Raw genomic sequence first — 16,807 nt, 5'->3', positions numbered from 1 at the left:
GATCCGGGGAGGGCTGCAGACTACCACGTCTCCTCCGATACATGTGGAGTCCCCCGGCCGCTACTTCTCACCTGACTGTGAGGAGTTTCACCAGGGGGACGTAGCGCATGGGAGGATCACGCTATTCCCCAGTTCCCTCCCCCCCGAACAGGCGCCCAGACTGACCAGAGGAGGCGCTAGTGCAGCGACCAGGACACATACCCACATCCGGCTTCCCACCCACAGACACGGCCAATTGTGTCTGTAGGGACGCCCGACCAAGCCGGAGGTAACACGGGGATTCGAACCGGCGATCCTGGTGTTGGTAGGCAACGGAACAGATCACTACACTATCCGTACACCCCCTGAATGAGAAAACTGGGTCAAGGTGGGGGGGTTAAAGATGACAGTTGGGGCATCCGGGTAGCGTAGCGGTCAATTCTTCTGCCTACCAACACAGAATTCACCAGTTCGAATCCCCGTGTTACCTCTGGCTTGGTCACACCAGCTCGGAAAATAGCGGGGTAACCGGCCAACCCCCCCCCCCCCCCCAAAAAAAAGGTGCTGGTCTGACAGGGTTCTGGTTCCAGATAAGAATACTTACAGAGTGTTTGACGACATTGGCCCAGTCCGGAGCAACGTAGTACTCTGAGTTAGCATCCAGCCACCGCGATAGCTCCTTGATGGCTGGAGCCATAGCGCCCCCAAGCTGCCACACAGGGGGAAGGCAGAAGGATATAAAACAGTACAAAAGTAAGATACATCACTACTATACATAATCAATACCACAATATTGTAATAAATTCCACAATATGAAAAATGCCAAGGACACAACCCGCTAGTCACAAGTTCCACCTGACTATTCAACTATCAGTCTAATTGTAAGGGGCAGCAACCAGGAGTCACAGCACCAAATACTGGTTTTACACCACCAACACATTTCAAGAGCAAATCCTTAATGATCAGGAAAATCAGTAATATGTAGGATGGGGCGCTGATTTTCCCAGTCGACAAGTAGTTGTTAGTTCAAGCCATTTGTCGACTAGTCGTCACACGTTTAGGATATTAATTAATTATTAATTGGTTGATTAATTTTTGCATCAGAAAATGGCTTGAGTTCCGGGGCTGAGAGAGAATGTCATCAGTAAAATGGTTAACACTGTGCTACGTACATTACAGACAAATACAAAACTGTAACAATGAGCCTTTCAAGTATATTGTAGTGAATTCAGGGGCCAGCCAGGAACCGTCGCAGCCGGGACGCGAACTCGGGTCTCCCGCACCACGGGCGACTACGTTAACCAGTCGACTAAAGGGTCCGACCCACTAGCCGACCGGCCAGCGAGTCCAGTCATTCGTGATCGTTAAAATACAGTTTATAAGTGTGTGCGCGAAGCCGAGCCGCTCGTTAATAACGCCCGGCAGAAGGGGTGATGAATAATGACTGACTGTGTCGGGACAACCAGCAGGATAACGTCGCACAACTGATGAACTTCGAACACCAACATCCATCCGTTATCCAAGCCGCTTATCCGAATGCGGGTCGCGGGATGCTGGAGCCTATCCCAGCAGCCACTGGGCGGCAGGCGGGGGCACCAACACAATTACTTTATCAAATAAATTATAAATAAAACAGCCGTAAAAAATAAAAATAAATAAATGAATAAATAAAACTTGAACAAATATTTTTGTTTCTTTTTAAAATGTAGCTGTGGCAGCATGAATGTCGGACCCTGACTGACTGAGTGATGCCACTTCCTGTCCGTCAAATTTCAAATTAAAAGCCCCCATACGTTTCATACAGGGTTTTCTGAGCATTTGATTTTTGCGACTAATGAAAACTCGGTTGACTGAGACTCTTCTCATCGACTAACGTTTGGTTGACTACTGGAGGGGGGCAACCCGAGGGTAAAAGGTTCTGATCTTACTGACAATCTGAAAAAATTGAGACGAGCGTTCCTGTGTGTGCACGTGTGTGACTGAGTGTCGCGAGCGTGTGTTTTTTTGTGTACATGTGATTGTGTTAGTGTGTGTACCCGGCGGCCGGTGCCTCTGTGAACCACGGGGACTCTCTCCTCCCCGGTCAGAGAGTTGATGTCCAGCTTGGTGGGATCTTTACATCGATGCCTCCTCTGCTTGGGACGCTCAACAAAACCCTGCAGAAGACCTGCCCCTGCCTAGAGGAGAGAGAGAGAGGGAGGGAGGGAGAGAGGGAACAGTGAAAATTTTTACAGGGAAAGAGAAGAGGAAAACAGAAGAAGAGAGAGGAGGTGTAGGGGGAAAGAGACGGAGAGACAGAAAGAGGAAAAGCAGACGAAAATGGTCGAGTGAAAGTATCACAGAAAGTTGAATCAGTTCATCTGGACACAACATGTATGAGAGAAAAACGTTTCACCACTCATCTAAAACTGACTGCAGGTGGCACCACCCTTACAAACAATACGGGGGCATAACGACTGAAACCAGCGATTGGTTTCATAGGCATTACCGGGACCATTAACTAGAATTACAGCGGCCACGTGTACTATTCACAGAGGATTGGGGAATGGCTGCAATCACAGCATTGTAAGATGGTGACAGATGTACTCTTAGCGCCCCCCCCTCGGTTCAGGGATGGTCGTTCCCTCTTCACACAGATGGCCTCTTGGACTCCTCGTTCAAACCGGTGTTCCTCCCTATCAGAGAGGGGGCTTAAGAGTACATCGGTCACCATCTTACAATGCTGTGATTGCAGCCATTCCCCAATCCTCTGTGAATAGTACACAAGCCCACTGTAACTAGTTAATGGTCACGGTAATTTGCATATGAAACCGATCGCTGGTTTGGGTCGTTATACCACTGTATTGTTTATAAGGGTGGGGACACCTGCAGTCAGTTGAGACTGAAGAGGTCACTAATGGTCGTGACACACCAGGCCGACGGTCGGCCAATGTCAGGCCATCGGTGAGCGTCTGTGGCCCTAGTTTTTGCGGCGTGTCCCGCACCATCGGCACTAGTCGGACCCCGTCGGCAGCTTTTCGGCCGATTCAGCACGTTGAATTGCTGGTGGGGCCCGTCGGTCACTCCGATTGGCTGTTCAGCTTAGCGAATCAGTGCACGAGAAGAGAAACAGACGTTACGAAGGCAAGCAAACGACGAAGTCACGAGGCCACACACAGAAGGCTCTTCTCATCTTTCATCTTCATCTCACCTGAACATTTCAAGAAGCTAATATCGTCACTTTTTTTTCACATTTCATTTTTATTTCCCCTATTCTCGATTAGAAGCAGCTATATTACGACACCGTCTGCAGTGAGCACAAGTTGAGTGGAAATGGTAAGCAAACGCTGTTTGTTTACGGTCTGTATAGCCGCAGTCCTGGGTCTTCCGGTTTCAAATTTCAAATGATGAATAGACTACCGCCACCTGCTGGTATGGAGAGTTATCTCCTCTCACGCAGGCGCAGAACGTACACACTAGTTGGCCGTTGGCTGTAGTCTTTGCGGTGTGTTCTAGTGCTACTTTTTGGCCCAGACGCAGGCGACGTGAGGTGACGCAACAGTCGGCCTTCGTCGCCGCTAGTTCTCTGATGTCGGGTTGGTGTGTCTGGGCCCTTGGACTGAAGAGGTCACTTAGATGAGCGATGAAACGTTTCTCTCAATAAACTTTGTGTCCAGATGAACTGATTCACCTTTCTGTGATTTTCTTACCTGGACTGTTGAGCATCAATCAGAATCAGCATATACATAAAGACAAAGTAAAAGTAATGAAATATAAAGTGAAGGAGAGTAAAAATGAAGAGAGAGTGGGGAGAAGGAGCTGTGAGTACATTTAAAAAGAAAACAGCTGAGGAAAGGGGTGAAGGAGGGATATGAGGCGAAAGACAGACAGAAAGACTGGCTGAGGTCTGATCAGACCCTGTGAATCCCTCAGAGGACTTCATGCTGAAATCCCGGGGTGAAGAGTCTGTGAATTTTTGACAAAAAGGACTTGATTTCCTTATCTGGTTTTCTTCAGGTTTTTGTAGTCTTCGTTGATTAAATAAACTTGCTGGTCTACCTTGTTAATTAGAAACCAAATTCCACCATGTCTGTTTGATCGCCATTTTAACCAAAACGGGGTTAGAACCGAAGTGAGGGACATGAAGGAGTTTGACCATTTTTTTCATCTAAGCTCGTTTTACCAATTTAACACTGCTGTGAAGGGTAGTTAGCCTCTCAGAGCTATCCCACAAATCTTGTTTCACTTGTGGTCTGACAAGGCTCAACAACCATTCATTTGTGTTGGGGGCATTGTCAGTGGGCAGGACCCAAGTTACTTTGTTGGTGATGGAATCAGTGTTTAATCAGCCAGAGCTGCAAACGCAATGACGTAAAACCGGAGCGTAACATCTCCAAACACTCTGGTCTTCTAGTAGTAAATACTGCTACTGCTAGCATGTCAGTCCCTTCTGCTAGAATGTCAGTCCCTACTACTAGCATGCCAGTCCCTACTGCTAGAATGTCAGTCCCTACTGCTAGCATGCCAGTCCCTCCTGCTAGAATGTCAGTTCCTACGGCTAGCATGCCAGTCTCTACTGCTAGCATGCCAGTCCCTACTGCTAGAATGTCAGTCCCTAATGCTAACAAGCCAGTCCCTACTGCTAGAATGCCAGTCCCTACTGCTAGCATGTCAGTCCCTACTGCTAGAATGTCAGTCCCTACGGCTAGAATGTCAGTCCCTACTGCTAGAATGTCAGTCCCTACGGCTAGCATGTCAGCCCCTACTGCTAGCATGCCAGTCCCTTCTGCTAGAATGTCAGTCCCTACTGCTAGCATGCCAGTCCCTACTGCTAGAATGCCAGTCCCTACTGCTAGCATGTCAGTCCCTACTGCTAGCATGTCAGTCCCTACTGCTAGAATGTCAGTCCCTACGGCTAGCATGTCAGCCCCTACTGCTAGCATGCCAGTCCCTTCTGCTAGAATGTCAGTCCCTACTGCTAGCATGCCAGTCCCTACTGCTAGAATGTCAGTCCCTACTGCTAGCATGCCAGTCCCTACTGCTAGAATGTCAGTCCCTACTGCAAGCATGCCAGTCCCTTCTGCTAGAATGTCAGTCCCTACTGCTAGCATGCCAGTCCCTACTGCTAGAATGTCAGTCACTACTGCTAGCATGCCAGTCCCTTCTGCTAGAATGTCAGTCCCTACTGCTAGCATGCCAGTCCCTACTGCTAGAATGTCAGTCCCTACTGCTAGCATGCCAGTCCCTCCTGCTAGAATGTCAGTCCCTACTGCTAGAATGTCAGTCCCTACTGCTAGCATGCCAGTCCCTTCTGCTAACATGTCAGTCCCTACTGCTAGCATGTCAGTCCCTACTGCTAGCATGCCATACCCTACTGCTAGCAGGCCAGTCCCTGTCTGTATATGATTCTTGTCATCTTTGCAAATGTCTTTGATAAAACTAATTCTATCGCAGCAATGATGCTAACCTCTTCTGGTGTTACCATTGTTACTGCCATTTTCAAAACACAGTTCGTTATCATCTAGTTCACCAACTGAGCCGCTTTCACGCTGTCAGGCTCAGTTGATTCTCAGCGGATGCTTTCCATACTAATATATTGTGGCAAACTCAACTCGGGCCAGCTTCACGAGGCTATAGTGTTGTAAGACCACAAGTCACCAATAAAAACCCAACCTGTCAACATCAAACAACAAAAACCAACCAAGGTGTGACTCACATGGGCGTAGGCCGGTAGGTCCATGGTGTAGCCCGGGTTCTGTCTCAGCCACTCCATCAGACCTTTGTTGGATGATTCTCTGTCCACGGCCACAATCTCAGGTTGGGGGGGCGTCTGGGTGGGGGTGGGCGTTGAGGAGGAGGAGGAGGGCGTGGTGGGAACCGGCGGTCGCTCCGACGGCGAGGGGGACGGAGAGGAGGTAGAGGAGGAGACGGAGGATTGGCTGATCAGCTCCACTCTTGCCTGTGGTAGTGGGGGGGGGGGGGTGTCAGGAGTTGCTGATCATCCAGGCTTTGATTTTATTCTACTGATACAACTTTTAAGTTACATTCCTGAAGATTTACATTCGAAGAAACCAGTTTCCGGGATTTCTACTGTGTCCTACTTATCTAGTTTCAGACAAACTTGTGGATAGTTTTATTTTTCATGTCTGAGTGTGCAGTTTGAAGGTATGCTGAACAGTGAGTTTATCCTTGCATAACTCAACTGACAAATGCCTACCAAGATCATTACACAATCACTGACTGCGTTTACATGCACAGGTAAGTCGAGCTATAACCATAGCTCGACTTACCTGTCGATTAGGCCATGTAACTGGACTACTGTCATCGTCCCAGTATACAAGAACCGGGGGAGAATTGATTTATTGATGGAAGTTTGTCTGACCCCAGTAGGTGGCGATACGCCCCCTTTCAGCTGGTTGCTATTGGACCTTCTTCCGGTTGACTTAATGCGTCACATACCAAACACGCGACAAACAAGTTAGCAAGCGGGTTCCATGTGGAGCGGTGAAAACATAGACAACTTTACAGCGCTGTACATTTCACACGTACTCTACGCTTTGCTTTTGATACTGTTGATACTACACTGTTCGAATTCCAGGTGAAAGACCGTTGCGGGAACTATGGATCATGCACAGAACGCCTAGGCCAGTTCGGGGCCGACTGAAGCGTATACATGCCAGAGTAAATCGATCCCCAACTGCATTATCTAGGTGTGTTAGTCCGACTTCGAGAAATTAGATTTAGTACGGTTTCAGTCGGACTAACACGTTTACATGTATTTTAGAAGTCCAGTTTTAGTCTAACACAATAAATCCACTTCTTCTAACATCATGTAAATGTACTGACTGAATCGTGATCGTCTTTTTCTCATACAGAAAGTTGCAGCTTTGAGTTGAGGGTTAATCTGACAAACAGTGCCCACTTGTTTGTGTTTTTGTGTATTTTCAGTTGGTGTTCAAATTAGGAGAACCAGCTCGGTCCAGTCCAGTGCTTTAGATGAACTTAAACACGGCTTTCCAAGAGGTGTTTTTGTGGCTCAACCAGTTAATGTACAATATCAATAATGTATAATAACATATAATACCAATCAATACCCTGGGTTTAAATGCAGCCCAGAGAAGTGATTCTAATCACCTCCTTTTAACACATTCCTTTCAGTTTCTGCCCCTTCTTCTTCTTCTTCTTCTTTCAGCTTTTTCCCATTTTTCAAGTTTCTGCCCTATCTCATAAAACTAAAAAACAACAAAAAGAAAACAAAAAAGCAGAGCCTCCATGTTTCCCAGCCATTAATTGTTACCTGCTTTTCTTCGCTTTTTTGATCCATTCATCCTCCTCTTCCTCCACTATCTCTCAGACAGAGACCATGTCCTTCTACACAAGGACTCATTCTACCCACCTGTGTTTCTGGGAGATGAAGCCCTCTACTCTTGGCAAACTCAGAGTACAGAGCCTCCACGTTTCTCCGCCTTCCTCGCCTCCTCCTCAGCGAGTCGTCGCCTCGCAGGCTTCCATTGACAATCTGGCCCGTTACTGGGTGGATAAGCCCCGCCTGGAGGATCCCCGCCATGTCGATCCCCACAGAGCCTGGCAAAGGTGCTGTGATCGGAGGAGGTGGTGGCAGTTTGTGACCCCCCCCTGCACCTCCTGTCCCATGATGGGCCTGGTGATGCCCGCCAATTCCCGGAGCAACCACAGCCTCAGCTGACGCTATGCCCGTGGCAGAGGTCATCTCCCCCGGTGGTTTGGTGAGATCAATGGCCGTGTCCTGCCAACCATTCATCACCATGGCCCCACTGCGGTGAGAGGGTGGAGCCACCACTGGCACTTTCTCCCCAATGGGGCTGCCGGCAGCATGGCAGGACGGAGTGGTTTTACCGGCTAATACCTCAGCGGTTGCTGCCACCTCGAAGTCGTACGGTCTCCGACCTCCGGCTCGCTTGAGCTCAGGCAGGAAAGGAGGAGCGACCAGCCTCTCCTGTAAGAGAGGCAAGGAGGTGAGGCGCCAGGCTCCGCGCCCGCATGCCCCGCCCCGCAGCTTGTACTGTGAGGATGGGAGGGGGGTGGTTGGGTGGATGGGAGAGGGGCAAACAGAGAATGGGAGAAAGATGATGTTGTCGTTAAACATACATATGGACTGAGACACGACACAATGATCCCCAGCAAACAGGATATGCAGAAGCCTTTTCAGAATCCACCTGGAAGAGCCCATCTTCAAACCCTTGAGGCCCAAGTTGAATATTCATAGCTGAAATCAAATTTTTACATTAATATGAATTTTCCTACCTTTTATTAATCCGACAGTGCAACTTTGACTCTTTAATGCTGTTAAAACAAAACACGGCCCAAATTTTTACTGAAGTAGAAACTGACTCGCGTGATTATTCAGGACAGACTTGAATTTCTGCGGTCTTGAGATAATAATGACCAAATTCCACAAACCCTCATTATACTAATGAGGCTTTCTGAGTAACGATGATTTAATTAGTGTGTCGTCTACGACTCGAAAAAGCTGAAGGAACAACACGGTTCACGATGGAAGTAGACTGCAGCCATCCGTTATTTTCATTATACAGTGGAAACTGTTTACAGCGATCATGCTGATGCAGAACGAAAGTCATCAGGCCAAATCCTTCCTATACTAACACCGTTTAAATAGTCAAGCTATTGTGATGAATCAGTCTGTTTAAAGTGATTATTTGGGGTCTTTCGGTCATGGGAAATTGAAAATAAACTTGTTTAATTAATCCACTAGTCCATGTCAGCACTAGAGGGAAGCAAGTCCAGGACGTTCTCATCCTGCCTTCGACTATTTCCATCAAGTGCATTCACACCCCCTCCCCCCACTTTTCTCCCTAATTGTATCCGGCCAATTACCCCACTCTTCCAAGCCATCCCAGTCGCTGTTCCACCCCCTCTGCCGACCCAGGGAGGGCTGCAGACTACCACATGCCTCCTCCCATACATGTGGAGTCGCCAGCCGCTTCTTTTCACCTGACAGTGAGGAGTTTCGCCAGGGGGACGTAGCGCGTGGGAGAATCACGCTATTCCCCCCAGTTCCCCCTCCCCCCCGAACGACCAGAGGAGGCGCTAGTGCAGCAATCGGGACACATACCCACATCTGGCTTCCCACCCGCATACACGGCCAACTGTGTCTGTAGACGCCCAACCAAGCCGGAGGCAACACAGGGATTCAAACCAGGATCCCCGTGTTGGTAGGCAACGGAACAGACTGCCACGCTACACGGACGCCCTGCATTCACATTTTTTGAACTGGCCAGGAAAATAACTTAAGAGTATAAGAAATAAAATCCTTCAATCAATGTCACCTCTGCCCACGTCTGACACAACAGACACAATATCAACAGGACATGTTACAAGGACAGAGAAGGTTGAGACGGCAATGTTGTGACCTCCAGGTGCCCAGTGCTACCTTCAAAAGTTTAGTCAACATCCCCCTTTTTCTAGAATATTATCTTGACAAAGCGTCTTCTTTTCTGACTAAACTCATAAATGGGACCAAACGATATCTGCAATTTCCAATTTTTAATTTCTTACATTTTTTGCTAAAAATCTGTGGTACTTTAAAATATCAAAAATCGTGGTTTTAAAGGTATACAACAAGGTTGTACACCGATGTGGTTTCCATCAATTGGTAGAGAAAGAATAGAAAATGTTGCAGAGATTGGAAAAGTACATCAAATATAATATTTCTCAATCCAATAGGAAGTATTCTTGAGTATTTAGGTGAATGTGTCACCGCTGTTGGCATAAATCTACATCTTACACAACAAGCCTCGGTCTGCACTGGAATCTGGACACCACCTTCATGAGCCAATGGCATGAGAGAATGGAGGACACGGTAGATGGGACACACATTTCATATGAACATTTAGGAATGGGGGGGGGTGTAGGAGACATTAGTTATTTCAAGCTGTTGATATTCTCACCTTGGGCAGTCTAGTAAGAGGGGGAGGGATGGAAAAGGCCAGTCCAGGGTTTGGCTGCGGCAGCCGGGCCTGGCCTGGAACGGAGCCGGTCGTAGGGAGGAAGCTCGCTCGGTGGTGGTGGTGGTGCTGGGCGAGGCTGTTGGCCAGGCAGGGGTTCGCTGCCAGGGAGCTGGGCGACTCGTACTGCTGACTTGACGAAGGCCACTTCCCCTTCAGGATGGCGTGGCAGATACTGTCTAACCGGTTGATGATCACCCGGTCCTACAGGGGGAGACATAAGAGCAGAAACACTCAAAGGGATGGAAAGATAAGAAAAATGAACTAAAAACTATTTGATTTACTTTACTATTAGGCGTTCATCCACTTTTCATTAATGGTTTTCAATGATACTTCTGTGCAAAAAACAATCAGCGTAAACATTAAAATCACTGACAGGGAAGTGAACAACACTGATGATCTTGTTACAGCGGCACCTGTCAAGTGGTGGGACATATCAGGCAGCAAGTGAACAGTCAGTTCTTGAAGTTGATGTGTTGGAAGCAAGCAAAATGGGCATGTGTAAGGATTGCGTTATTATGAAACCCATGGCACTTCTAGGCAAGACACGCCCCGCGTAGCATTCAAGCGCTAGGATTGGCCAGTACTCGTTGCCTCCGTTGGTTGGTTTGGTTAAGGTTAGGCTTAGGGAAGGGTTAGGGTTAAGGTTAGCTAATCAGAGGCAGAGTAGGAGCGGGTCTTCCTAGAATCCTAGTGATGTGTGATGTGTGATGGTCAGAGCATCCCCAAAACGGCAGGTCTTGTGGGGTGTTCCCGGTATGCAGTGGTAAGTACCAACCAAAAGTGGTCCAAGGAAGGACAAGCAGTAAACCAGTGACAGGGTCACGGGTGCCAAAAGCTCACCGATCTGCGTGCAGAGCACAGGCTAGCATGTCTAGTCTGATCCCACAGGAGAGCTACTGTAGCTGAAATTGCTGAAAAGGTTAATGCTGGCTATGCTAGACATGTGTCAGAACACACAGTGCATTGCAGCTTGCTGCATATGGGACTGCGTAGCCACAGACCAGTCAGAGCGGCCATGATGGCCCCTGTTCACTGCCAAAATCACCTACAATGGGTATGTGAGCGTCAGAACTGGACCATGGAGCAATGGAAGAAGGTGGCCTGGTCTGACGAATCATATTTTCTTTTCTTTTCTCCCCAATTGTAATTTCTCAATTATCCCACTCTTCACATCCGGCTTCCCACCTGCAGACACGGCCAATTGTCTGTAGAGATGCCTGACCAAGCCGGATGTAACAAGGGGATTCGAACCGCCGACCCCCATGCTAGTAGGAAACGGAATAGACTGCCATGTCACCCAGGCGCCCATGTTTTCTTTTACATAATGTGGATGGCCAGGTGCATGTGTGTCATTTACATGGGGAAGAGATGGCACCAGGATGCACTATGGGAAGGAAGACATGCTGGCAGAAGCAGTGTGAATCTCTGGGCAATGTTCTGCTGGGGAAACCCTGGGTGCTGGCACTCGTACCAGCTACCTAAACATCACTGCAAACCAAGTACACTCCTTCATGGCAATGGTATTTCCAGATGGCAGGGGCCTCTTTCAGCAGGATAATGCGCCCTGCCACACTGCAAAAACTGTTCAGGAATGGTTTAGGAACATGGCAAAGAGCTCAAGGTGTTGCCTTGGCCTCCAAATTCTCCACATCTCAATCTCATCGAGCATCTGGGGGATGGTGCTGAAAAAACAAGTCTGATCCAGGAAAGTCCTACCTCCCAACTTTCAGGACTTAAAAGGATTTGCTGCTAACATCTTGGTGCCAGATACCAGAGAAGACCTTCATAGGTCTTGTGGAGTCCATGCCTCGACGGGTCAGAGCCGTTTTGGTGGCATGAGGGGGACCTACATAATATTAGGCAGGTGGTTTTAATGTTTTGGATGATCAGTGTGAGCCGTCTATATTTCAGTCTGTCTAAAAGCCAGTCTATATTTAAAATACTGTATATGGCGTCCAGGTTGTGTAGCGGTCTACTCAGTTGCCTACCAACACAGGGATTGCCAGTTCAAATCCCCGTTTACCTCCGGCTTGGTCAGGCTTCCCTACAGACACAATCGGCCATGTCTGCGGCTGGGAAGCCAGATGTGGGTATGTGTCCTGGTTGCTGCACTAACACCTCCTCTGGTCGGTCGGGGCGCCTGTTCGGGGGGGAGGGGGAACTGGGGGGAATAGTATGATCCTCCCATGCGTTACATCCCCCTGGCGAAACTCCTCACTGTCAGGTGAAAAGAAGCGGCTGGCGACTCCACATGTATTGGTTGGAGGTATGTGGTAGTCTGCAGCCCTCCCGGGATCGGCAGAGGGGGTGCAGCAGTGACTGGGACGGCTCGGACGAGTGGGGTAATTGGCCAAATACAATTGGGGAGAAAAGAGGGGAAAATAATAATAAAAAATTGCTGACGGCCTGGCAGCTTGTCCAGAGTGTCCGGGGTGTCTCTCTGTCTGCCGCCCAATGACTGCTGGGATAGGCTCTGGCATCCCCGCGACCCAGAGAGCAGGATAAGCGGTTAAGATAATGGATGGATGGATGGAAAATACTGTATATGAGATACTCTACTCTCAACAGCTTTTCGAGCTATATTTTGTACTTCTTGTCCATTTGAAGCCACTGATATTTGAAACGGCCTTTGTCTGGTATACTGTCGATAAGTTAACTAGCTAACTGATATGAAAGCTAACCAGCAAAGAAACATGTTAGCATACAGAAACAAACTTTCAGAAATGTTACATCCCTGCCACAATGATTCAACACACTTACTATTTTTTAAACTGGTAAATCATTCTTTAACAGAACTGATGCTACTTTACTCAGATTTCCAAGACTTTAACAAAATAGTCCATCCATCCATCATCCAAACCGCTTCTCCTGCTCTCAGTATAGCGGGGATGCTGGAGTCTATCCCAGCAGTCATTGGGCGGCAGGCAGGGAGACACACTCTGGACAGGCTGCCAGTCCATCACAGGGCCCCACACACACACACACACACACACACACACACACACACACACACATTCACACCTAGGGACAATTTAGTACAGCCGAGTCACCTGACCTACATGTTTTTGGACTGTGGGAGGAAACTGGAGCACCCGGAAGAAACCCATGCAGACACAGGGAGAACATGCAAACTCCACACAGAAGATGACCCAGGACGACCCCCAAGTTTGGACAACCCTGGGGCTCAAACCCAGGATAATTTCCCACAACTCTACCAGGGCCTGGAAATCATATCTTCAAACTGACTGACTTTTCCAGGTTTTTGAATGACTGTATGAACACCTTACTATTGACATTAGAGAAGTGCATTGACAGAACAAAACATAAACTAATGGAAAATATCCTAATAGAACATATCACAACATTTAACCACCCAGAGGAGGGAAAAAAAGGAGAGGAGAAAATATTTCCCCCCCAAAACTCAATTTTAACTGCACTGATGGACAAGAGAGATAACAGAGGCAATAGCAGAGGTCTTTTGAGATGGGATGAACAGAGTGGGGGTTGACAGTACCTTAGGCCACTCTGAGAAAGAGTAGAGGGCTTTCTCCTGCAGTAGCTGAGCGATGGTTGGCTCTCTGCTGTCCTGCAGGCTGTCAGGAAGGTCACACATGGACATTGGGGCTGCAAACCGAGGGCTGCCAGAGTAGACCTCCACCACTGGTACTGGAGGACGACAGGAGAGAGTTAAGTCGACCAGTTTGTCATCGTATTAAAAGAGAATTGCAAATATGCAGAATCAACATATACACAATATCATGTCATTTCATTGCATAAGATTTCAAATCCACAGTGTAATGTGCACGGATAAATAGACTTGCTAGCCCTTGGCTAACGGGTCAGACCCTTTAGTCGAGCGGTTAGCGATGTCACCTTGTGGTGCAGTACACCCCAGATCGAATCCCACCGCTGCCACCAATATAACCGAGCATATTTCCGCCTACTGTGGGATTCGATCTGGGGTGTACTGCACCACAAGGCAACATCGTTAACCACTCAACTAAAGGGTCCGACCCGTAAGCCTCGAGTAAAGGATCCGACCCATTAGCCAAGGGCTAGCAAGTCTTTTTATCCATGCACATTACAACAGCAATAATAATGCAAATCATAGCTTGGGAATTCATTCGGGTACAACTGATTTGCAGGGCACAGGATTTAAATGTGTGCAACCAAGATGTCAAAACACATTTTGGACATCCTTTTACATGAGAGATAGTATTCATCCTCTACACAAAAACATACCCTCTTATTCTGTCTCTCTTAATCTGTCTATCTACATTTTTCTATATAACTAATTTCTTTTGTTTTCATGTAAAGTGCACTGGATTGCATTTTTATGAATGAAATGTGTTTTACAAGTTGGACTGATTGATTGATTGACGGATTAATTTCTCATCAATTCTAAGGAAAAAATACCTGGTGTTTTGTGTCTCTCCTCCTTCACCTGCCCTTTGATCTCCAGGCTCTCTGTGGTCTCCGGCGGCCCATCAGCTTGCTCCAGCTTTGGGGTGAGCACAGTGCTGTCTGCCTCCAGAAGCTCCTGCTTAGTCTCCACTTTGAGATCAGGATAGGTCGCAAACCCCAGACCTTCTGGTTTGGTCTCAGGTTTGATATCAGAACTGTCTGGATAGGCCTCCGGCCCCAAGTCCTCCTGTTTTGTCTCAGGCTTGACCTCAGAAACACTGGGGTAGGCAGCGAATGCGAGACCCTCTGGTTTGGCTTCAGGTTTGATCTCTGAGCCATCTGAAAAGGCCGCAAATTGCAGATCTTTTGGTGTGCTGCTCAAACTCTCAGGCTTTATGGGATAAGTTAGATCTTCAGACTTGGTCTCCACCATTTCTGGTTTTACAGCGTAGTCCATTTGCTCAGTTTTCATTGTCAGTCTCTCTGGCTTGACAGCATATCCGAGAAGGTTTGTGGGTTTGATGTCAAAGTTGTCAGGGTATACAGGTAATGGCTCCTCCACAGCCTCCGTCTTTGTCTCTTCTGTCTTAATTGGTAGCTCCAGTGGATCTGGTTTGATTTCATCACAGTTGTTTAGCAAAAGAGATAACTTCCTGTCATCAGGCTTGGTGTCTATATTGGGTGTGGGTGCGTTCATATCAAATCCAATCTGACCTGGTTTCCTGTCACTAATTTCTTCACCTGCAGTTCCTTTGCTCTCTGGGTCAAGAGAGAATGCTGAGGATTCCTGCCTTGAGTTGCCACTGTTGTCAGAGAAGTTACCATCTTCTACTTTGCCCTCACAACTATCCTGATCAATGCAGAACTCTACTTTGATGCCAACTCCACATTCGCTCTTTGTGATGGATTCACCAGATTGGGAAGAAACTGTAGGAGGCGAGGTGGAGGTCAAGGAGGGGTGTGTTTGTTCTGCACAAACACTCCCCAATTCCATTTCCTGTGGTTCGCGCTCCAAGTGTTCCACACTCACTTTTGCAGTTTCCTCACAGGACTCTGCTACAGGAACATCTACAAAAGAACCATGGACCATGTGTCCTCCTGAACCCATGTTCACCGGCTCGGCTGCTTCCAAATACTCCACTGGAATATCTTCTCTGGAATGTTCTGGAATTCCTCCCATACTGGAAATATCTTCATTTGTTGCTTCAAGGCTTTCTTTCAAAGCTTCCACCTCAACAGAGTTCTCCATATTTTCCTCAACACCCTGACACAAAATCAACCCATCAACTTTTTTCCTCATCTCTTCCGTGTCTTCAGGACATTGAAAGGTGCCCACCTGCTCAAGCTTCTCCATGTATGGAGGTTCTTGGGGCAAGTCCTCCTGAAGCTCTCCTTGATCTGGACATTGGCTTGAGACCTCCATTCCTTCACCTTGTTCTCCCAAACCACCTTCTGACTGTATCCCATGCATTCCTGTCCCATCCATATGTTGTTGAAGCAGCCCTAAGCCTTGGTCCACACCTGGGAGCAGATACAGTACAGGTTTCACTATTATGCCTGATGTTCAAAGAAAGTTGAATCAGTTCACCTGGACACAACGTTTATTGAGAGAGAAACGTTTCATCACTCATTTAAGTGACCTCTTCAGTCTCAACTGACTGCAGGTATCCCCACCCTTATAAACAAATACAGTGGCATAACGACCAAAAACGGTCAGTTTCATATGCAAATTGCTGTGAGGATTAACTAGAGTTTCAATGTTAATGTGTACTATTCACAGACGACTGGGGAATGGTTGCAATCACAGCATTGTAAGATAGCAACAGAAATACTCTTAGGCACATCCCCTGCGGTTCAGGGATGATTGTTCTCTCTTCACATAGATGGCCTCTTTGATTCCCCATTCAAACCAACGTTCCTCCCCATCAAGGATGTGCACATCCTAATCCTTGAAAGAGTGGCCACTGGCCTGTAGATGGGTGTAGACTGCGGAGTCCTGGCCTGACGTGTTAGCTCTTCTGTGTCGTGCCATCCTCTTGGCCAGCGTCTGTTTGGTTTCTCCGACGTACAAGTCATGGCAATCCTGCTGGCACTTAACAGCATACACTATATTGCCCAGTTTGTGCTGGGGGACCCGATCCCTGGGGGGGGACCAACTTCTGGCTCAGTGTGTGGTCTGGTTTATGCTTAAGACAGCTGTTGTCCTTCTCCTCCCTTCGATCAGCTGGTGCACTGTTTGGGCATCTTCCCGGCTTTAACAAATGCCCAGTTAGGATAACCACACTTAACCAGGGACTGTTTTAATGTGGGATTTCTCCCCTTCCCTGGCCGCTGTGTCAGTGGGGACGTTGTCAGCTTGGTGGTAGTGTCCTGATGTCTCCTAGTTTGTGCTCAAGTGGATGATAAGAGTCAAACCTTAAGTACTGATCAGTATGAGG

At 47.8% G+C, this 16,807-nt stretch overlaps 1 protein-coding gene across 1 annotated transcript in view; it reads right to left on the bottom strand.

Annotated features, from left to right (window-relative positions):
* The window catches only part of chd6 (chromodomain helicase DNA binding protein 6), a 168,807-nt gene that overhangs the window by 9,220 nt on the left and 142,780 nt on the right, over positions 1-16,807 (bottom strand). The window contains exons 38-44 of the mRNA XM_056301897.1: positions 14,382-15,890; positions 13,480-13,631; positions 9,906-10,166; positions 7,355-7,999; positions 5,675-5,917; positions 2,016-2,156; positions 584-688 (exon numbers count right to left, since the gene is read on the bottom strand). Of these exons, the coding sequence (XP_056157872.1) occupies positions 584-688; positions 2,016-2,156; positions 5,675-5,917; positions 7,355-7,999; positions 9,906-10,166; positions 13,480-13,631; positions 14,382-15,890 (3,056 nt within the window). The remainder of the gene's footprint in view (positions 1-583; positions 689-2,015; positions 2,157-5,674; positions 5,918-7,354; positions 8,000-9,905; positions 10,167-13,479; positions 13,632-14,381; positions 15,891-16,807) is intronic.

Source organism: Lampris incognitus, chromosome 2 (genome assembly GCF_029633865.1).
Source record: "Lampris incognitus isolate fLamInc1 chromosome 2, fLamInc1.hap2, whole genome shotgun sequence".
NCBI classification, from domain to species: domain Eukaryota; kingdom Metazoa; phylum Chordata; class Actinopteri; order Lampriformes; family Lampridae; genus Lampris; species Lampris incognitus.
Note: the sequence above shows the minus strand (reverse complement) of the source record. Positions and strands in the feature narration are given on the sequence as shown.